Genomic DNA, 23,545 nt, shown 5'->3' with positions numbered 1-23,545 from the left:
CAGAGGAGGAGGAGGTAGAATGAGATGAACAACGACTGACGAACGGCCCGCACGAACAAGCAATAATTAAAACAACTGATGTACGAATTGATCGAGACATACGGGTTAGACTCAGTAGGCGACTGAAATCACCAAGCAACAATAACAACTGATGTACGAATTGATCAAGACATACAGGTTAGGCTTTGTAGGCGACTGAAATCACCAAGCAAGAATAACAACTGATGTACGAAGTGATGGGAAATTACAAAGTAGACTCAGTTTTGGATTGAGACATACCAGTCAGTCGCTATGTGAAACAGTTGTAAACAAGTATGTACCTGTAGGGAAGAACTGGGTACTCTATAGTTTCTTAGAAAATAGCAATATTGTGAAGAATTGGAGAATAAATTTAGGGTATCACTCTTGCCCCCCAGCCCCTTCCTCCCAGGCAAAGGTGATTTTTTTCTTCTTCTAAATCCTTGAGAATAGTCCCCATTCTTTAAGAGTACATATTCAACTGTATTTATATTCATACAACCAGCTACTTCTATACACTCTGCCTATTTGTCTTCTATCTCTTGTGTCTCAATATCACAAATACATATCTTATCATACAGTCATCTTGATTTAGAGGGTACAATTCTTGTCAGTTTACTTTGCTGGTATTCTGCAGCAAAATGAAATTGTGAACCAACTTCCAAATTAAATTTCTCAGGAATAAGAGACACAAAACTACAGTTCCCCAAGAGATGTTGGAATGGGTGGTCAGGGTTCTACCTGCCAGTTGCCAAATTTGTAATGACACCCTAGTGGCCTCCAATCAGAGACTTGTGCAGCGTGTAATTGACCTCAGGTGTCATCTAAGGTCAAATGTTATGTAAATCAAGCAAGTGATGGCCAATGAACTTGACGCTTACTACCAATCAATGTCATGTTTTAATACAATATTTGCACAGAATAAAACAGGAAAGTAGAGAAACAGACACCAATATAATTTTGGGGTAAATTTGTAAAAGGCTCATTTGAATGGTCTTTAAATGCTGTCCAGCAAGCTATGTTATAATAAGTAGGCATAATACCGTAAATTGTTTTCAGTGGAAGAGTAACTTATTTATATATTGAGGGAGGTATAATGGATGGGGATAGTCCTAAACGTGGTAAACACTCATTGTGACTCCATTGTGACAAACAAAAGAGTACTTTTGAGGATACAATTGAGAAAGTACAAACATTTTTATCCTCATCTAGATTGCCCTTGGTAAATTGACAACAAACAACTGTCTACATTTTTACCTCCTTGTTAAATTTCTGCAGAGCAAAATGGAACTTGGGGGGGGGGAGAGCCTGGTACAAGCTAGGTACATCACAGACAACCATAGATCACTCAAGAAATGTACTCCGTGGGGGGTAAAAACTTTCAATCACAGCCAGTGACATGACCTGTTTCTGTCACCCCATTAAGAGTCACAAATATGGCAGATGAATGATGGATTTAATGTGGCTGATGTATTAAAAACCAACTGAAAGGAATTTATTTGGTGGGTATTCAAGTTACCACTTCCATGAATAGGATTATTTTGAATACCCTGCCATGTAGTTATTGTTTAGGACAAGATACTGCTCCTGGGTGACTCTGTGATATTGATGAAAGGTTGCAACCATACAGACACACATGTATAGGTACAAATCAGGGGTCATTGACGGGACCTCGGAAACACATGTTTGGAATGGATCAATACATGGATATGTATCAAGTTCAGCTAGGATACACCTAAATAACTTATACTGGAAAATGAAATCAATGTAATGATTAATAGGATGCCCTCCCCCTAACCCACCCAGTGGGGAAGGGAAACCCCCAACTAAGCACCCTCAATTGTACAAACATTTCTCAAAGCGAAGGGTGGATTACTCTCCCCAAGCCGTAACCACCACCACTGGAGAGTCACCAAGATGGTGAAGGTGCAAGCAATAAATATTTATTAACAGGGAACCATTAACAAGGCAGTAAAGGAAATGTCACCACTATGGTCATAAAATGTTTATTGGCGATAAAGACATTGTTGCATCCACGATTTGGCATACCGTACGTGGGACTGAACTCTGTACAGAGCAAAGCTTAAAGATGTCATCAGTTCTCCCCACACTGCATATTAATTGTACCATTTATTTTATTCCACATTGAATTAAGTTATCCACATTTTGTCATCCTAAAATTGATTGAAAATGATGATGTATTTTTCTACTAGTTCTGAGGTGTTGTAACTTAACTGTATTCCAAAATATGAATATTCAGTGTTAAATAAAACACATTTATAACAGGAACATAATTTGTTTAAATACTCCGCGCGAAATCTTGCAAGTTTAAAGTGAAAGATTTTAATTGTGGGGATTTTATAATATTTAGAAAGTCTTCCAGAAAACTTATTCGCTAGTTTTGAAGTATTACAGTATCTAAGTACTTGTTTCTTTGTGTTTCCTTTTCCCAAGCAGTTAATTTATAAATACCTTTTAAATATTCATTTTCTCATTACTTTGTTATTCACATCATAAGAGTTGAATGAAAAATATTAAGAAACCAAGAACATGACCCTCTATAAATTAAGTGAAATTAAGGCAAAAATAGAACTTGGATGTGTTCATTTCAATATCATGTGATTGATAGATCTTATAAATTCTCCTGTCTAAATTACTCCACAAATGCAATATCTCTAGACTTTAAAACTACCAAGAGTGAACAAGTTTCTAAGAAATCTAATACTAGTAAAGAAATACTGAAAAAAAATACTAATAAAGAAATCTTAATACATCATGATTGCTGATTAAAAAAATTATTGAACATGACCAGCAATTAATTTCATTATTTACTCATTACTGCTTTGTCCTTTACTGTAACCTATCACTTGATTTAAATCAGAAAGCCAGCATGCTTAGTGATTCCTTGCCTTTTAAGTTTATACTCTAGAGTCACCTGATTGATAGAGCAACTGACAAAAAATGTGTCCTGAAGTCAAGTACCAAGGAATCATACAATTATATTTATAACAATATTTACCCTGGATGTTGACAAGTATGATAGATGCTGACAATGGTAAGACAACTAAAACATGGCCAATAATGGATATAAGGTAAAAGCATAAAGTACCACTCCAATCACAATGCGGAGAGTTTGTTTACCATTGAGGTGTGGTCCAGGTTCCTCAATGATCTCAAAATCCAGTTCTCTCAGATAACCATTGGGTTAAACAAATATTAATTTTTAACAAGAACTGACAATATTAATTATCTCGACTTCAAGCAGTTATAGAGTGTTTAAATGTCACATCTTCTTTAATGATTGTTCAAGATAAATCAGAATAGAATTAGAGCCCAGGGTTTCAACGATGTAACACGCTGTCCTCCAATGACCAACTTAGCCAGGTTGCATTCTTCCACATGAAAGCAATTCATTGAAATAATGATATTCCAAAACAGTCTATATATAAAGGAACAGAATATAAATGCCATAATCTCATCAAACTGTGCTGGTTCATCAGTCTGGTCAAATGTCACAATTCTGACAAGATGATCCACATGCTTTCATAAAACCTTTAACCTCCCAATGTTCTAAAGAATCACAGTTTATGAATGCTGGAAAAGGATGTTTATATAATATGCATTGATGTACAAGTGATGTACAAGTACAAGTTACAAATATGAACTTATGAACTGTTATGCACTGTACAACCAGGAATGAGTTTGGGTGGTTGGTGGATGGCTGCAGAGGAATTATCTAGTATAAATGGAATGTGAGTCTTTCCTCAAGAGGTTATTAGCTGGGGAATGGGGAAGGGTCACCAAGAGGGTATTAGCTTGGGGAATGTGGAAGGGGTGGGGAGAGATGAACAAATAAGCACTAGAAGAAGTGTGTACAATATTGAAGGGACATATATAGATGTCCACATGTAAACATTGAATGTAAAACAATATATAAACTTTGTAAAAGAATCAGGAACGACAGAACAAAATTTAGAATACAACACCTTGGTGGCATTGGTGCGGGGGGGGGGGGGGGGGGGGAGGAGTAGGGATTGGAGGAGAAGGATGTAGTCAGGTGCATATCAGAGGAAGTATTACCATATGAAGCGATGTACAGACATTCAACATGAAGGAACAAATATCAGGAACATCTATAAACTGTGTATGAGATCAAGATCAATTTTGTGAAGTAAATGTGTTTGTGCTGCAAAATGATTTTATAGATTATAAATGCCAAGATGGCATTAGGGGGTAGGTTGGAGAGGGAAAAGGTGCATGTTAGAGAAAGTTTGTACAATTATTACAAAGTGATGTACACATATTTTACATGAAGGTACAAATATACAACTGTGTATGAGACCAAGAATAATTTTGTGAAGTAGACGGATGAGCTGAAGAACAACTTTGAAATTTACATAGGTAGCATTAGTAGCCCTGGGGAAAGGGAAAGGGTGTTAGAGAATGTGTCTACAATATGAAGTCATGCACTGATACCGTAGTATACACTCAACATGAACGTTACAATATTTACTAGAGGAGTAATATTTTGGCGAGGAAGTAGTTAGACATAATGTGCAACATTGACACAATACTGCATATATATACTGTTATATACCAGCTAGGTGGCATGAGATTGTCGGCTGGGGAGGGGTCTAGATGTGTCCCTTCATAATCACTAATCTGGTGCTGACATGGATTCATTAAATTAATACAAAGACCAGTCCTTTCCATAAATATTTTATGACAAACATCAACAATCAAGTATATACTAGTCTTTTGTGCGTCCTACAAACTGTAATATTTCTTTCTGTTTGTCAAATTGTTGCTTCCTTTCTCCAGCACTATAATCACTGTACAGAAACATGTACATCTCCAGAAGGTATGGTTACTATTGGAATTGTTCTAATGAAGGAGGGACTGAAGCTAGTTTCATTTTGTTAGAGCCCATAGTACAGACCAACACTATAGCATGCTTTACAAGTTTACATATATTTTGTGCACTATAACGCACAATCCCACGGTTCAATTACCACTTCTGCATAGCATTAATTAACAGCAGTATGCAGTTAAACGATTAACAATATAACAAAATGCTTTTAAATTTAATTTCAGTTTCACTACTATGGGAAAGAGCACCATGACACTACGCAGCTCTCAGAGAGACTGTCTAGGACAATGAACTCAAAAAGTCAAAAGTACTCCAGTCATTTAATATCTGTTGCATCTGGGCAAAGAAATTGTCAGACCCGTGAAAAGTAGATAAATTGATTTTCTTGTTAAGGTTGGAGAATTTGTTTGGTCCACTAAGCCCTTCGTTCCACTAATTCTCTTGTCTCCAGCATGTTCCACTGACAATGGCCACCCAAAGAACAGTCAATATGTAGAAACAGAAAGCATTCACCACATAGAATCGGGCATTTCCTGTCTCGGGTCAGAAATCGAGGAGAACGTCAGTCTGGTCGGACCTCCGCTGGGGTAAAATATTGACCACTTTCAAAAGGAACTTTGAGTTTGAGAGGGCAAAAAGCATGACAAAGCTTGTCTTCTTGCAGACTTAGACTGAATGGGTTTTTATCGATCGGTACATGTTGTACCTGTGTAAGCACTGTGTACATCTTGCGTCAATAAGTTCTATGTCACACCTGTAACGTACCACAAACAGGAAAGCAAGATATGGATTCTAGAGAGGAGATAGATTTAACACTTAGATATGTACTCTATCGGTTTTATGCCAACTACGTTGAAAAGAAGAATGGAAGAGTTTCAAAAAGATTTGCCTAAATTGCCCATTTTGTAAATCAATAGGTTACCATTAACGCTACATAGTAGCATTTGCTTTTAATAGAGAAAAACCTTGTTAGAGCCTAAGTTTTAAGTTTAACACAGGTTGTTAACAATAACTATTCTTGAATGACAAAGACCTGTTAATTGCCATCAAGTTGAAAGTAGCTTTTGGTTGATTTGAAACGGTCACTGAATATGAAAGGAACAAAAAGATTTGCAGTTCACAAACTTCGCTAACGAAAGTTATTTTCCAAAAGCTAAAATGTTACCTTGTTTGCATATATATATTTGTGACAAATCATGAATTCATTATTATGAAAATTTCATAATGACAAAATTATGAAAACTTATGAATCCATACAGTAGCTAAATGTGGTTCATTCTGTGGAAAAAAAAACCTAGGGTGTCATAATCTGTTTTAGAATGTATGTAAAAAATTGATTAGAGTAAAATGAAATGTTTGGCCATTAGAAACATGACCTCACAGTTACAAATTAGTTAAAGCAGAATATTACAGAGCTGCTTTCAACTTTTAACAACTCGTATCCTCTTACTTTCATAGCTTCCAACACAAACCTTGCGAACAGATGTATTGTGGGAATAACCGTGGAAGTTATTACTTATCAATTTAACAAAATATCTCCATTAGGAGTCCCCCGATGAAACATGACAGATTAAAACTTTTGATACCACTCAAAAAACGCCTAAGGTGCACAGCAGCATGGTAACCTGTTTCCAATTAACTTGCAACAACTTTGCACTTCATAAAATGCTTTCCAAGTTCTTGTATAATTTACCCTTTCCTACTTTTACCATCCCACTTTTTGGAACTACTGTACCAAATTGTTTTGGCCACAAAGGTGAACACACCACATTTGGTGGAGGGTTGGGACCAATTAACAATGGATGGAAGGAGCCTACCAGGGAATAAACCGTTAACAGATTTTGAAGATGTGTCCAGCAGGCGGCAGACCCTGTGATGGCTGAGAGTCTGTCTGTCCGTCCGTCCAGATTGTACGTTATATACAGCACTTGCCGGGGTCCAAGGTCAGGGATATATTTGTCTGAGGTTAATTGAATTCATTGTCTGATAGGTCTTTAATGGTAACCCCTGTCGATTTTAAACCAATAAAACTATTAAACCCTAAAACTCATCAACATCCAATTGAATTAGTTTCAAAATATTGAGAAGTGAGTTTGAATAATTTGAAATTTATTTCATTTTTTTTATGATCCATGAAGACAACTGATGAAAGGATGCAGAGGTAGAGGTCTGTTGTGAGGTTTAGATGGACTTCAGGCAAGAGGCAATCCAGGCAAGACTGCCTGGATTGCCTCTTGCCAGTCCGTAAATTTTGATGGAGAAGTTCTTTCTTGACATTCCTCAATATTCCTAAAGATTAATTGTGATACTTTCGTGATGATTAATTCTTTGAAGAATAAAACTTTTGTAAAGATTAATTGTGATACTTTTATGAAATGATACTATTTTAATATCTTGGTGAGGGAAATGTTCTGCAAGATGACAACAAAAGAAGAATTTGAGTATGACCATAGTTGCTGATTATTGTTACTTTACTATGCATTATTGGCCAGGGTGTGGACTGTGGAAAAAATGCAAATTATTGCTTTTTAAAACCTTGTACTTTTAATATCACTTTTAGAACTCATTAACATTGCTAGTGCACAAACAGTGCCAGCACTATCTACCGGCTACAGGATTTAAGGGGGAAATATATTTACTCTGAAACAAAATTCGGGTACGAAACAAAATTGATGGCGGATGGAAAAGGCAGGGTCTGTAGAGAATGTCCCCCCACCCCCCCCCCAAAAAAAAATTACCCTTTCCATTTGCACACAATAGGGCATTTCAATTTAGAGTACCAGCTCAGACAGCAAAAAACCCCTTTCCTTATCTCCTGTGCAGCTGTGTCATATACTGTTTTAATATACCACTGGTTAATTAAACCTGGAGATTCCTGATTTTACCAGGTGCTCCCTGAGTAATTAAACCAGGTCCCAGACGTCCATTTACAATGCCACATGAAACTGTGCAATACCTAGTATTATTACACCACCATACACCACCTACAGTACGGTAGCTGTTATCATGTGAAACACTTACATACCACCTTGACTATTCGCACTGTCAATCATGAAGGCATTCTTGGAGGGAAAAGATAAACCTTACATAAACTTCCCATTCTAGATAGCCCCTGGGCTATATAGACCTGGCTATCTGATTAGTCCACTGGCTATCACACTCTAATAATACTGACTGCAAGTCACTGATTGGGTTCAATTAAGTATATTAAGAAGTTCAATTTCCCACCCTTTGAGAATTGAAACACAAATTTAAAGTGATATTCCAGGTTAAAAAGATTTTTTGGGCTTGATGTCTTATGGACAAGCAAAAAAAAAAAAGACCTGAAATACTGTGACTGCCTTTCAGATATAATAGAGTCATATCTTAACTTAAGCAAGCAAGTCTTGTTACCTTTGGGTATATATCATTATTTGGACTCGGGGGGGGGGGGGGGAATAGGGTGGGCAGGGGGTAAGAATTTCTTTTCTATACCATTGTTTAATGAATAACATTTCTAGTTAATAATGTATGTCATGGAGAATGACTCCTTAAAAAGGAACTCAAATGTCCAATGAAAATAATGTCTTCTTCATATATTTAACAATCTAATTTTTTCCCTGCTTCATGTATTTTATATCTCTAAGGCAACATCCACATGATGTTAAAGGGACACAAACCCAATCATAATTTTCGGCTCTATATATGTGACGAACAAGTCTGCCAATCAGCTAGTCTTGCTTCGTTATCGAAATATCCTAACTAAAAGTCATACCTGGGGGCTACCATTTTGAAAATCTCTGATATATATGTCATATTAAGGCCACTAGAATCAGGGAACCTTTTAGTTTAGTTTAAATGAGCTTATTTCACTAATGACACAAACCTGAAGCAAATGAAGAAGATGAAAAAAAATTTGAAAAACAATCCTTTATTCAATACCCCTCTCACCTGGCTAGTTTGCATTATGGAAAATTTAGTAAAATTTACCAGAAGGGGTTATGTGCACTCTTCCTTCTTCTTCAACGGCTCCCTCTCGCTACATTATGACTCATTCTGACATGGATCATTTATCAAGGAGGTACACTTCAGTGAACTGAAGGATACATACTGATATATCTACATACAGCTTGTCCAAACATAACCATTTCCTTTTCATAGTTTAATGTAACACTAACACCTTCTTAACATGGGTGGTTTTGATGGCCTTGTGTGTGACCTCCTATTACTGATGACAGCCAGGTTTGAGGGTCATAAACCATAGGTGCTCTGTTAAGAGGCTGTGACCACAGAGGGTCATTCAAGGTGACTCCTGGGGTACTTGGGCATTAGGGAACAATACAGCCTATGCCCCACACAGCATTCTAATTGCTATGAGGTGTATAGTGCACAAGTTATGGATGCATCCCTGCACAAACTATGCAAAAATATATCTAATATACAGCAGGTTTTGGGCAGTGGGCACAGAGCTGAAAAACCATCTGCTTGATTTGGTAGACTCTTAAAACATTTCCTGCTTAGTATTGTACTCCCTGTCCTGGGATTTGTGACTCTGAGTGAAGATGCAACCCCCATAACTATTCAATACCACAACCTCATCTTAACACGGAGAGCATACACAGTCTGTGCATATATACTGTAGCAGACTATACAAAATGAATGGCACAGTAGGCCAACTAGCAATTGCTTTCCACGTTTACTTTTGTGATTTAATACGTCAATACTCTTAACCCAAGTAATGTTCATCACAAAATTTCCCAAATATTTAAAACATTTTATTTCCAAGCAGAAGTCACAAAAAAAAAATTGAGTGGAGTAAATCCCCCAGGCCTAATCTATTACTCCTCAACTAGATGTTACTGTACATTGCCCAATAGGAAAATAATATTTTAAAATATGAGTATGATTTGATCTCCAGTAGGTTCAAATAAAAAAATTATTGGAGGAACTTGGTTCCTCAGTGCTTTACTTGTGTGATCTGACACTTCCTTTCGCACTACTGATATCCACGAACACAATTTTGGCAATAGCTAAAGAATGTGGTTAACAAAAACTAAACGGTCACAAAATTTAAGAACATAAATGCCCCCAAACAGTGTATGGTTAAACAAATTTGAGCTTTTCAAAAGTGTGAAATGATAGTTTCAAGTATTTATCAATCTTCCTCCCCCCATTCCTCTTTTTTCCCCTTTCTTTGGCTATAGGCACTTTATAGAAAGCAAGCTAAAGAATTGACAAAAGGGGAGATCTTTATATTTGGCTGCCTCTTTCTTTATTGGTATTTCTCCTACAGCACTTCTATGATTGGACCAAATTACCCAACCGCAACACAAAAGGCAGACAAGAGGATTTTCTGGTTGAAGGTATCATTGATCTACCTTAGGTTTACTCTCTCAACTGAACCATGTCCTTGGTATTACAGATTATCACAATAACATGTAAATTGGTCTCTCATTAACAATAGGGAGCCTCTCAAGCCTACCCATTCTTTCCCTGCATTCAAGGATGAAGCCTAGCTAAACATCCAAGGTATACAGACACACCACGGAATGCTTTGGTTTAGGGGGGAAGAAGAATGAAAAATGGTGTAATATAAACTCTTAAATAGATCTGTTTCCCTCAGAAATAGGATTTAGGCAATCAATGTAAAAATAGTGCCTTAAGTAATAAGCCCCTCCAACACGGGACTGTAGAGACCGATTTACTTCTAATGATCCTGTTTAACCCAAGCCAATCATTTATCTCTTAACCTCTCTTGATGAAGGTTTTTCGTAAGAAGATTAAGATGATACAGGATAGATTGATTCCATTCAAGGAGAGGGTCAATAAACATGTGCTAAGTTGAACTTCAAGGGAATTCTAAGTAGTTTATACCAGTTTATCATTTGTTGTAGTCCCCTCACACAAAAGTAAAACACACAATGATGTCGCAAAATCCGTCAATTATACCCCGGCGAGCTTCAATAAACTTTGCATAACACACTGCTGAGATGTAAGCAATGACAGAAAGTGCATTCAGTAGAAAATGATAACAAATTAACTGTAGTTTTCAGAGGAAGAGGACAGTAATTGAAGTAGGTTAAGAGGAGGGCATACCTGGGGAACATATGCACCCATCAACAGCCCCATCAACGGCTCCATCGACTGCCCGCCTCTCTCTTCTTTCAAGGTCCAGTTCCCTCAGCTGTTGGAAATATAGAACATTTGAGAAAACAGTCACGGATTGATTCACGAAGCAATACATTGAAATGGTCAAAAGAGTTGTTAAAAGCTTTCTTCATAAATTTTCAAAATATTTGAATTTACATTTATCACCAATTTGGGGATTAGATTAATTGACATCATCGCAACATACAATAATTATATTGCTTTTTCATGTTAAATGTACAAATTAATTATCTACATTGTGAATTTATTTAGCCTTCAATTTCAGATCACACTGATATAGTAGCAAATGGTACACTGTTCTAATGATTCCTATTTTTGAGTAAAAAATGCAACAACAAAGTTACAAAGAGATAGATATGTGAAACAAAATCGCTGAGATTATTTCTTCAACTGAATCAGTAGTCCACCTTGTCTCTTAATTATTAATTCATATTCGATATATATTACTTCACATACCACAATTACATATTTAAAAAGCATACAAAGTTTACAAGTTTTTAGATCATTTGAGAAAGTGAATGGTGTAATTCCCACCTCCCCCCCCCCTAACCCCCTCCTACATCAGCAGGTCAGGGCAGTACTTTAAAGTTTATAATTTAAATTTGGCACTCATAAATTTGATCTTTTCGTGATCTAGGAGGATCCATGTAATTTACTGGATCTTTTTGTAAACAACAATTTCAGGTCAATTTTATCTTGTTTTCGTATATATACAAAGTGATAAGTTAAAAATTTAGTAACATGATGGAGGCAGGATGAGGAGGGTGACATGAAAAGGGAACATATCCTTCCTGTTAATATATCCACACAATAGGACACGATTCATCGCAAGGGCATGTTTCCTGTTGAAACTTGGTGAAACAATCAGAGACATATATATGTAGATGACCCCAAATGCAAAGGTCATGGACAAAACAAATGAGGACGATGGCATATGATATTGTTTTCTTTGCTTCTTTTTTTTCATAGGAAAACCAGAAATAGTTTGAAACTCAAGTTACACATAGTACATTATTTCAGCTCAGGCCAAATGGAGCAAGTTTGTAGAAAATTCTATCCAGTCGGTTTTATCAAGTTTCATTACTTGGATAAATTCTTTGTAAACTGAAACATTTACAGCAGCTTCTTGTATGATTTTGGGTAAAATTTTCAATATTTATAGTAATATCACATACTTAGTATTAAAGTACGGTAGCACACGCACACCTTGTCAGGTTTCATTCAAGTGGTGGTGATAAAGAGTTCCAATCGTTTTGAAGATGTTCGATTAAATTTTGACTGTTGGCTTTATATCATTAACAGTTTATGAAAAGATATTTGGGCGACAACATTAATATATTTTAATGTCATCTTTAATTACACTCTAGAAAGCATTCATTTTGTTAAACAATATAGCAGAATAACAGAATCACTTGCGATCTCAGTGTGATTAATACCTAATGGTTTTGGACTTTCCGTAATCTCTCAAGGAAAGAGGACCTACCAAAACAAGCTCTACAATAAATATGAACAATGAAGTTATTGTTTGTCGCTTATTGTATTCATCATGCAGACTTTGTCCTCTCTCCCCAAGTGAAATACACCCTACAAACATTCATTATTGTTTCCTGTTTTTTACAATTTTGTGACTTTCACTTTCTCATTAAATTCAAAAAACGTTTCTATTCTTTTTTTTTGGTGGGGATTTGCTATGAAACAAGTTCAAAAAGCAATATTTTGTTCTATTGAAAAACTTCTGTGTTTTATCAAAATCTGTTCGAAATCATAATAGACCAGAGAATATGAAGCACGCTGATAACATTCGATCTTTCCAATCGTGCATACTTGAGCTTCCTTTGATTATTCCCAATCGGAACCACATCAAAGTTTAATGGATTTCGCAGCAGTCTTCAAAGCAATACAAGCTACCCTATTAACAGATCAAATGATAAAAGGGGAAACCAATAGAACCTTGATTGCTTTCGTCTGCATCAAAGAACTGTGTCAAATTTCAAACTCCCAGACTATTGTGTGGAATCCCCTATATATCTCAATAACTTTGCCGCCAATATGGCAGGAACTGCGTAAATAGTTTATGAAACTTCCTATAAGCATAGACGCCTAATAAGGTCAAAGACGATTATCAAATTGCGCAAAATACGCACTAGGTAATGAAGGTAATTTGTATTTAATGTTTACTGTGTGTAATATCTTGAATTGCTTAGACCTACAGTCATTCTGATAAATATATGGCATCGCATGGCAGATTTAGCAATCCCCAAAGGTGTATCCCTGGCTATTGCAGCCAAAGTAGCTTTCAACAAGTTGCAATGTTTCTTAATGCAAATAATAATTACATTTTAGATCAGCTTGTTATTAATAAAATTACACAAACAATTACATTTTGGCCATGCAAAGCCAGTACAATTAACTATCGTTAGGCTCAACAGTTACTTAGTAAAATATAAGGGCCCACAAACAGAGAACAATGGACCTTCCTCTGATTCAACTTGGTCGTCATTGAATCCCAAAGTTATGAAGGCCATATTGTTGCTGTCAATGTCATGTCCAACGTGAAGAGCTCACTGGGCCGATCATAGCGAAAACAAATGTGAACCCTTCTAAGGCCTTCTTAAACATTGCACTAGCCTAGACCTACCTAACGTTTAAATCCTGCATGTTTCTGTTAGGCTACCTACTGTACTGGACTAAATTAACAAGCCTAATTAGCGTATAGCCTAGGCCCTGGGTCTGACTATAGATCATAGATGTAGAATATGCCTAACAGTAACACTATGGCCGGTGCCATTGTACATTGCCTAGATGCTAGACCTCATTCATCCTTTTGTCCTTACCCGTTCTGATATTTCCGCAAGTTTTCCATCATAAATATTTAAAGATGTTGGATCTGTTCTCAACTGTCCTGATTTAATTTCTGATATCTGCAACTGCAAATTATTATATTTCAAATACAAGTCTGATGTATAGAGAGAAATGAAACAACATAACGTCGTTAATAACAATCCCCAAACGACAAGAACAATCCCAAAGCAACATGACCAAGAGTTCTTCTTTTCCACACGGGTACATTGTTCACTATCCCCTAAATAATCCTTGCCCATCTCTCCTTTGTAAAGTATGGGCGACATGATTGTCGCTAAAACTGAAGGCTAACAAAATGACGGATATTATAATATAAAATCAAGCCGTTATGTTATATCGCCGTTAGTATTCCAACATTCTACAACAGAGCAGAGATTATTTTCAGCTGTGCTAGGAGATGACTGCAATGTGCACGTAACCATGAACAGAATGCACTTATCACAACACAAGAGCACGGTGTCTACTCAAGCACGTTGGTCTTGTCTTGCGTACCGTATCGAGAAACTTTAAGCCCCGCCCCGCACTCAAATATTTTCGCACTGTTCAGATTTGTATGAGAGACCATTCTGAATATTTTTGGCTTTTAAGTTAATATTCCGTGTTATGTAGTCGTATTAAAATCAGATTGCTTTTATTGGTTCTATTAAAAAGAAATAGCAGTCGGATGTGGCAACTTGATGTAGCTGTCTGATAAAAAAAAAGGAGGCGGGGCTTTATTTCTACGCAAGCGCGTAGACAAAAGTTAAACTTCTGTATGGATCATTTACTGGTTGCGTATACTGCTCTAACCGTTCCACCACTGTTCCATAATCATTCGTTTATCTTGTTTCCTTCATTCTTCCTTACTCGAAATAATACCTCGTAGATGATCTACTTCTTTAAGCGGACATGTTCTACGGCTTCCGGGGTGTAAATAGAATATGGTATTATTGTTTATTTGTTTAGTTTTATAGGTAGTCCCGTCAAACGCTAAGTTGGGTTGTATTTATTATTTAGGTTAGTCATACTTTTTTGCGATAAAATTAAAAAAAATATATAAAACATTCACGGCGTGCAGAGAATGGCTTTTGAAGTTATATAACCTTCTTTTTTGAAATACGCAATTTTTAATTCATTTTATCTTTTATAGTTTGGTTAGAGTTCCTTCGTCACACTTTCTTAAATAGCTGGCGCTGTTCAAGATGATTGATATCCATTAACAGCTCTTTCACGGATACAAACTTGGGATAAAACAGTTGTCTTCCAATTTCGAGGATCTGAAATAAGCAACAAATCAGAAATTAGACATATGATACTTTGAGCTCTAAATTGTTGGGTTAAACACAAACAATAATTGTGTACATTTTCCCGTTTATGTAAGTGTAACCTTGCATTCGGATGCTGAGGTCTCGGTGAATAGAGTACACAAACGAAAATTTGGTTTGTCAAACATTAATCGAAATATTGTTTTTTTCTTTTCTGATGCTGTGAGGCTTTGTGAGCTATACAACAAGGTACCGCTGCTTTACATATACCAAACTTAATTAAGCTAGACTGGATTTAAAAGAGAAATGAAAAGTCGGCTCGGGAACCTAGCAATCTTCAATCCAGCTGTTGAATGTTTTTTTTCCCTTCACTTCAGCCCTCAACCCCTCCCCCCCCCCTCCCTGCCCCCAGCCAATACGGTTTGAAACTTTACATATAACTTAACCTAGGCTAACAAACTTATAGGTTGTGTGTTAAGAAATCAAATCGGCTAAATTTGCACTAGAATAACGGTCACCCAAGAAAGACCCGTAGCCCGGCATGCATTATGAAGGAGGGCGCCAACAAATTGAGCAGGGCACAATACTCGTGACATATAACTTGTGAAGTTTTTGCAAACACGATGCAAAATGGCATTGATGCGGGGGGGGGGGGGGTTGTCCCAGTTTGGGTACAGGCCCGCATAAAAGTTAAAAGGATATCTCAACTCTCATGACGTGGACCCTCCATCAGACATAGCATGATCCAATGAGACTTCCGTCTTTTGTTAACCTATATATTCACAGGACATTCTGACCGGCCGTCAGTACCATGGTATGTCGACTTCGTAAAATACCCGTACGCGTTTTTATCACATAATTAGTTATAAAGTATATTTTCATAATATGTTTTAACTGTTTTCTCTGTGATGCTTAGCAATAGCTGTTTCCTCTTGAGATATTATCAAAAGTCATTGTGTTTTACATATTTCGATTTGTTTTTGCTCATGTTAATGGTGCCATGTATACATGCGTGTCAAGGCAAATGTCTCATGTCAAATTGTTTATATTCCACGCGGAAATATCGTTCTACCGAAGAGGAAGTCGTTTGAGGGGTATGAGCGGGACATCCCGTCGTGAACCTGAATCTGTAACATGTCATTAGCAATCACAAAAAAAAAATCTATTCTCGGTTTGTATGATTGACGGCTATAAGAAACTTATATATGAGTATGAATAATAAAATATTTTCTTACGCCTTCATATTTAAAGTTGTATACTGAGCTATATAATTTTATTTTTAAATTAGGGCTATAACCCACACTAAAAGATTGACGTGAGAAACAGAAATTAAATCGGCTACCACATGTTAACATTATATGGAAACAGTAGGCCTACGTCAGTACACCAAATAATCGCACCCACAGTATCTATACGTAAAACGAGACGGCATGCAAGACGACATTCAGTTCACGAGATATCAGGGGATGAAAAATCATAGCTAAAATGATATGGCCTAATTATTCTAACATTTATTTAATAATTTAAGATATGTCTAATTCATTTTCAGATATCTCGAATTCATTTCCAGATATCAATAATTAAAGGATATCTTTTTCTTGATAACATAAACTCAATTTTATATCTCTTGAATTCAATTCGAGATATCTTAAATAACCTTTTCCTTCTGGATATTTTTAAGTAATTTCTTGATATCATACACTCAATTTGAGATATCTTGAGTGAAGTTCAAGATATCGAAAATTCAATTTCTGATATGCTCAAATTGAATTAAAGATATCTGAAATCATTCATGATATCTTCAATTTAATTCGAGATATCTGAAATTAATTGCAGATATCTCGAATTAAATTGAAGATATCTTTAATTCACGATTAAATGTTAAGATGGCGTTCCATACTAATATGCCCTCAAGATGGTAAAATAATACACATCTGTACATAGTCATACAATTAAATGAGAGAAAGAGACAGAGAGATGGAGAGTGGTACATAACAAGTCACGAATTTGCCCCCAACGTTTATTAGCTTTTGACCACTTATTATACCTCACAATCATAAAACTAATTTTGTTCCATATTTTGCTCTCACTTCTAAGAAAATATCTAATACAAGGGAGAGTCTGTCTTGAAGCATGACGGCTTTTGACGAAGATAAATTAGCCAATTCATCCCGTATGCTGACAAGCAGAAATAAATATTACGAAATGGTAAGAGAAATAACCAACCAATATTGACTATCAAAATAAAAACAGAGACTTACGATATATCTACAGGCTATATATAGGCACTGTCCATGGTATTTGGTATACCACGGTATACCGTAAGTAAAGGATTCCATATTAGCCATTATATACTATTCTTTTGAAAAAAAAAACTGTTTTTTCATATTGTCGTTTTAAGGACAACTTGGGGAGAAAGACAGCAACCTTTTCATAATTGATGGGGTCGAGATGGGGAGGGGGGTGGGGACAATTGCCATTTAAAGACCAATGAATACATCGTGGTGAAGGTCTATTGTTAGATAAAGACATAGTGGGCCAACAAAGGGTGGGGCGTGGGGTAGGGGGTAGATTGTGTTTTCTATCCAGGTCAATGACCTTTAAAATTCCGTATAATGGACAAAACCAGATTCATGTGTTACGTATACGGACTCCACGTTAGCACACTATTCGTGTGTAGTGATAAGTTATCATAACTCGTAGCGGTAATGCGTGTAGTTGGTATAGCTTGACGGACTGGCAGTATTGTAAAAATCTTTATTGGAATCAATACCGTTAAAACCGCTCGACTGACCCACACTTTGTTTGTTTTTACAAATTTGACTTCTGTGATCCCCCAAAGTGTGGACCGCTGTTAATTCATCACGAACTTGACTGTATATGTAATTTATTAGTTGTTTCTACCCTTGAGCGGGATAATGGCGCGACTAGAGCTAAATCCTCGGGTCAGTGGCGCCTCTGCTTCCCGGAATACACTTCACCATGAGAAATGTCATCGCTTTGACCTTTACTTGCACTCTTTTACACCCAAAACCAGAAGTTAGTAACCGATGCAGGACACCCCCTGTTGTGCCCTTTTGTTTCTTTCTCAATAAATCCCATTCACGTGTTTAAGGCCAAAGTGTCAGACAGGCAGGATGCACTTAAACATATCATGTTGGATCAATTTTTCTGTACAAATGCACCGCACGCATGCTGTAATTGGGGAACGTTTGCTAAGCGGTATCTGCCCATGCATGTATCATGATTAATGATCTGCACCCGGTGAACGTATTATCTTGACATTCGGCGTTCCATGGCTATTCACTGCATTAATATACCGTGTAATACTGTATGTAGTCAATCTGAGCGGAAGTTGTCATTACCATTAAATATCAGTAAAAAGTTAACCCTTACAAAAGCTATAATTGCCTTTTTTTGCAATTGCAATTTATTGTTCGTACAGAACTATCCACAAAGTTTATGTATATATATATATATATATATATATATATATATATATATATATATATATAGAGTAGGTTGGCGTCTATCTTGGCGCAGAGTGCTCTATGTCCATTGGACAGAGCGTAATATATGTTGATACTAGATGAGACTAGTGGAACACTAGTAGTTGTTACTCGGAGTTTCACGCGTTATAGCGATCTTCAGACAACTGACAGTTCAGACAACTGCAGTTGTCTGAAGATCGCTATAACGCGTGAAACTCCGAGTAACAACTACTAGTGTTCCACTAGTCTCATCTAGTATCAACATATATATATATATATATATATATATATATATATATACATACTAAGCTCTTTGGTAAAATCTGACGAGATTGCTGGTTCTACAGTTATCAACCCAACTTAACAAGTCGGTAATATTGCCCTTCCACCACCTCCCCCCCCCCCCCCACGAACATAAAAAAGAAGAACAAAAGACACCACAACACATAACGTCTGTCAAAATTCTAAATTCCACATCAAGATTTATAAATGTTTGAATACTGGACGTTTTCAACACTTGCGCGGGAGGATTATCTTAACATAATTTGCCCGACGGCGCGGATTTTCTATTCCCACGTAAATTTTGTTTGCGTAAATATATCGACTTTTCACCCCTTTTCCATTCCACTAGAGTCACGGCCCTTTGCAAGTCAAGAGGAAAATACGACAGGAGCGTCAATGATTGGTGTAGGAGGATTTATGAATAGGCTCGTGAACCTAACACGTTAAGGTTCAGTGTACTTTTGTCATTAATTTATCAATCCCATGCAGTATCCGTTCACTTGAAGCAGATTCCTTAGTTTTGCGATACAATTCCAAACCAAGTTCACATATAATGTAGTTGTACAGCTTGAACATAGTCATGGGTGTCCACGGAGGGGAGGGGTAGAGGAGGGGAGTCAACCCTGACCCTCTTGTTAAAAATATCCCCCAAAATATGATTAACCGGATCAGATTTGACTGTTAAACTTTTAACATTTAGACGGTTCAACGGATTATCGAAAACCCGATGTTGCGTGCCCCCGCCACCCCCGCACCCCATGTGTACTCATAATAAAATTTCATTTCAACAAATTTGAAGTAACAGTGGAAAAATTCTACAGTCTTCCAACTTGCACATTGCATGTGATAAATACTGCAGGTAGTTTTGATAAAGTAACATATATCAACGACCAAATTAATTGCTTTCACAAAACTGTCACAAAATGCAAAATATATGGAGTTTCGTCAATTTTCATCTTTAATTTACTTCAAATATTATCTACGCGGTATTATTGGAGAGCAAGCGCAAATATGGAGGTATTAGGCTATACCGTAACTCAAGGGTGGATATGCACAGTACCGTATGGCATGCCTGAATTATAGTTACAAAGTTTACCGGTACATGTGCCTAACATATGTTGAAATGATTTCTTAGTTACCATGGAAATGGCTGTGTCATTTTCATCCCTTAATGCTTTCATCTTCGTCTGCATGGGTTGGCGGCATTTCTTCTCGAAAAAAAAGCTATTGCCCGCTGTCGTGCGGGCCAGTTATTTCCGTTTTAATACTCTCTATACTACTCAGCATGACATCATCCCAAGAAACTATACCGGATTTAGGACTTCCTATTCTGGACTTTTGGGCTTCGCGCTGTGATATATGTATACGTTTTGGAGTTACATAATATCATTTAATAGTTTCAGATATCATGCACAAGAATCCCCTTATAAAGAATCCATATATCCTTCGTAAACTCATATTGTGCTGTATAATCATTTCAGATCGCTTTCTTATGTTTATGCATGCAGTATATATATACAGGCCTGATATCGCTTACTCGTTTGTTAGTCTTTACAACTTACTGTCACTGATTTTTGTTCATTATCTTTAAAACTACATTTTTGAGTTAACGACGACGCCAAATACAGGCCTTCTACATACACGTTCAAATTCTGCAGATTAATAATCGAATCTTGCTAATGCGCTGCTACACACCGAAGTGTTGTTCTACACTGCACCCTGCATAAAACGCCATCTCAGTTGAAAAAAAATGCATACGGGGAGATTACTCTTTATTCATTTTTATTTTTCAATTGTGACGCCGTTTGACGTCATAATAGCGTCACCGTTATCCAATTATCACCCTATAGCCTATATCGCTTCTATATATGTATCAGTTGATATATGGACAGGGATCCTATCAGGGAGTCCACGAGGTCGACAAATCAGCGTGAAGACTGTTACCCAATTGTCATAACCACTTAAAGGTGACATGTCGTCTTGTCGGTATGACGTCAGACTTTGTACGGTACATGCTGTTCATGACATGCAGAGGAATGCATGTTCTATTGTCATGTACCAAACCATGTAGCTCTCCAGGTATGTGCGTCGTCTCTATATGGTGACATTGAATTATTACCTCCATGAACTATACAGTATACGTGAAAGTATGAACTACATATTGGCGGACTCGGGGATTAATTTCTCATAGAATCACGTGAGCTTCTAACAGTCATCATTACTGCCCCAATTATGCAAGAACGTCAAAGAATGATCACTCATGTTTCATCTTCAACAAAGATTTCATTGTCATATTCAAAACCATTTTCCATCCTCAGATGAGTCGAGGGTTGGGGTGCGTCGAGAACCGTGCACGATCTACTGTAATCATTATCCTGTTGAAGATGGACTGAAGAATATCAAAAAGAGATAACATATTGGGCGTTGCAAGCGATGTGAAACTTTATAAAAGAGACAAAGTAAGGGTTAATGTCTTATAATTTATCCTCAAATTATATTCACCGGTTCGGATGGCTGCGTTGAAATTGTTCGTCCCAAACTATATATACCTTCTTGGCTTACCCATTTGACTGCAGTTATAAATATATATATATATATATATATATATATATATATATATATATATATATATATATATATATATATATATATATATATACCCCTTGAATATTCGAATCCTCTTTAGCTGGCCTGTTAGCTGTTCAGATGGTCCTGTTTATTGGCTGATGTTGTTCCTGTCTGTATCATTGAACTGGTATCATATTATAGTTCTGGTAGCCATGTGAATTAACTTAATCGAGTGTATGTCCTCTTTTTGTCTGACAGAGAGCCTTGACCTTTAAGTTATTGGTAAAATGGGTTAATCAAGTGATTCAAAAATACGGAAATATATTCCAACTTGGAACTCAATTCATTAACACCAAAATGAACTCAAAAGCTTCCGGACGTATACCAATACATGCACACAACTTTGCAGCTATAGTAAAGAGCGCTATATAAATGTCACCTCCTTGGTGTAAGGTCCAATCCCATAAATGAAGATTGAACAAAACGTTGCGTCATTCTAACGCAGACTTCCACAAATTAAGACGCGAATCCATGGTGCATGGACGGGGTTGCGGGTCAGGGTTGTGGCAACCCAAAAGAAAAAAAAAAGTTCAAAACAGTTATAAGCATAACCGTGTGTCTATACATTTAATTATGGACCTAATTTATAGCCTAAATATACCTCAGAATGCACCATTTCGTCCAAATTTTTGTGTAGGGAGGACCCCCCCCCCCACCCACCCTACATGGGCAAGGCACTCAATCCCCATTGCTCTCTTCACCCAGTTGTATAAATTAGGACTTGCGAGGTAACTTGTAAATATAGTTCGGTGCTCCGGTCTGTGACTGCACCCTATTGGAAGTCCCCCAGGGGACACCGTAAATGAGGCGCACTGTAGTGTCCAAGGAGGAATTGTCTTGATTGTTCACATTTTGTTCAAGTTACTAATGACCAGGGGTTAGTGTTGTAAAGTCATGTGAGAGGGCCTTGGCATTGAACAAGACTGTAAACCTTCAACTTTAACTTTAACCTCAAGATCAGAAGTCTCAGCCTGTGCTCAACCAACTGAGATAGTTGACAGCGATCTCTGTAACGACATTTAGTTTGGGAAGGGGTAGGGCGCAGGTGCTGGGCGTAGGGGTAGGGGGAAGCAAGAAGAAGCAGTAATTTTCATACCGTGCAATTGGTAACCAGTTTATACTGTTCTTTGCCTTGTGTTACTTGTGAAGATCCATTTGGCCTCTACTTTAATACCATTCTCTTTCAGTTTGTTCAAGTATGGAAAATTGTGTGTCCCACAAATTAGTGAAATGTTTTATTGTTTCATTTGATTGGTCAACCGTATTATTATGGTTATTGTTATTATATACGGTAACGTATATGCTCTGGCCCTTAGCCAGCCCAATGGTACATATTATGTCATAACTCAATAGTTTAGTTCTGTATAACTTCTGCTACTTTGGGTTCTGAAGCACACAGTGTTTGCCTCCTGCGGTTCCTCTCCACATGGTTATACCGTTGTACCTGACCAACGTTGTTTTACAGATGGCTCACAGAGAAAAACATCAACCCCCCCCCCCTCTTGTAGATTAATAAACACCATTTCTAACTTCTAATTTGTAGATATTAATTCTGGCTGATTCGAAGAATTTATGACGCAAAGAGATGTTATTTGACATGAAGTTCATGTTCCACGCCATGTGAATTGAACAGGTTTCACAGGTGTGTGAATATTAGGAGACGAATTTTTGTATAAATTCATTGCAATTCTTTAACTACCCGACAAGGTATTAATATGCGTGTCCGATGTTTTATACGCCATGGTAGAATATTCAACGAACCTTTGCATTACGAGGGTGGTGGTTTAGTTATTTATATCGCGAATATCCGCTATAGAGAACATGTTCGTTATAGTCAGACGTGTACGTACGTGACGAAACTCACCATGGGCGAGCGAGAAAGGTACAGATCACATCTGATCACCTTATGTTGTGCCCACTCCCATAGCTGGCTCTCGCTTGGTATGGAAAGAACATCTTGAGCAGTAAAAGGAGTCTACTACTGGTGAGAGGGAATGTTTAGA

At 37.0% G+C, this 23,545-nt stretch overlaps 1 protein-coding gene across 5 annotated transcripts in view; it reads right to left on the bottom strand.

The window, feature by feature from the left end:
• Positions 1 to 14,524, bottom strand: part of LOC139968645 (uncharacterized) — an 80,904-nt gene extending 66,380 nt beyond the window's left edge. For 3 of the 5 annotated variants that reach the window (XM_071972869.1, XM_071972871.1, XM_071972873.1), the window contains exons 1-2: positions 13,870 to 14,522; positions 10,964 to 11,051 (exon numbers count right to left, since the gene is read on the bottom strand). In XM_071972869.1, coding sequence (XP_071828970.1) covers positions 10,964 to 11,051; positions 13,870 to 14,163 — 382 coding nt within the window. In that variant the 5' untranslated portion in view covers positions 14,164 to 14,522. Of the gene's footprint in view, positions 1 to 10,963; positions 11,052 to 13,869 lie in introns of all 5 variants that reach the window. The other 2 variants (XM_071972870.1, XM_071972872.1) reach the window with 2 other exon arrangements.
• Positions 14,525 to 23,545: the final 9,021 nt, after the last annotated feature.

The sequence above is a fragment of the Apostichopus japonicus genome, chromosome 6, assembly GCF_037975245.1.
Source record: "Apostichopus japonicus isolate 1M-3 chromosome 6, ASM3797524v1, whole genome shotgun sequence".
Lineage (NCBI taxonomy): Eukaryota > Metazoa > Echinodermata > Holothuroidea > Aspidochirotida > Stichopodidae > Apostichopus > Apostichopus japonicus.
This window is presented reverse-complemented; position numbering and strand designations above follow the sequence as displayed.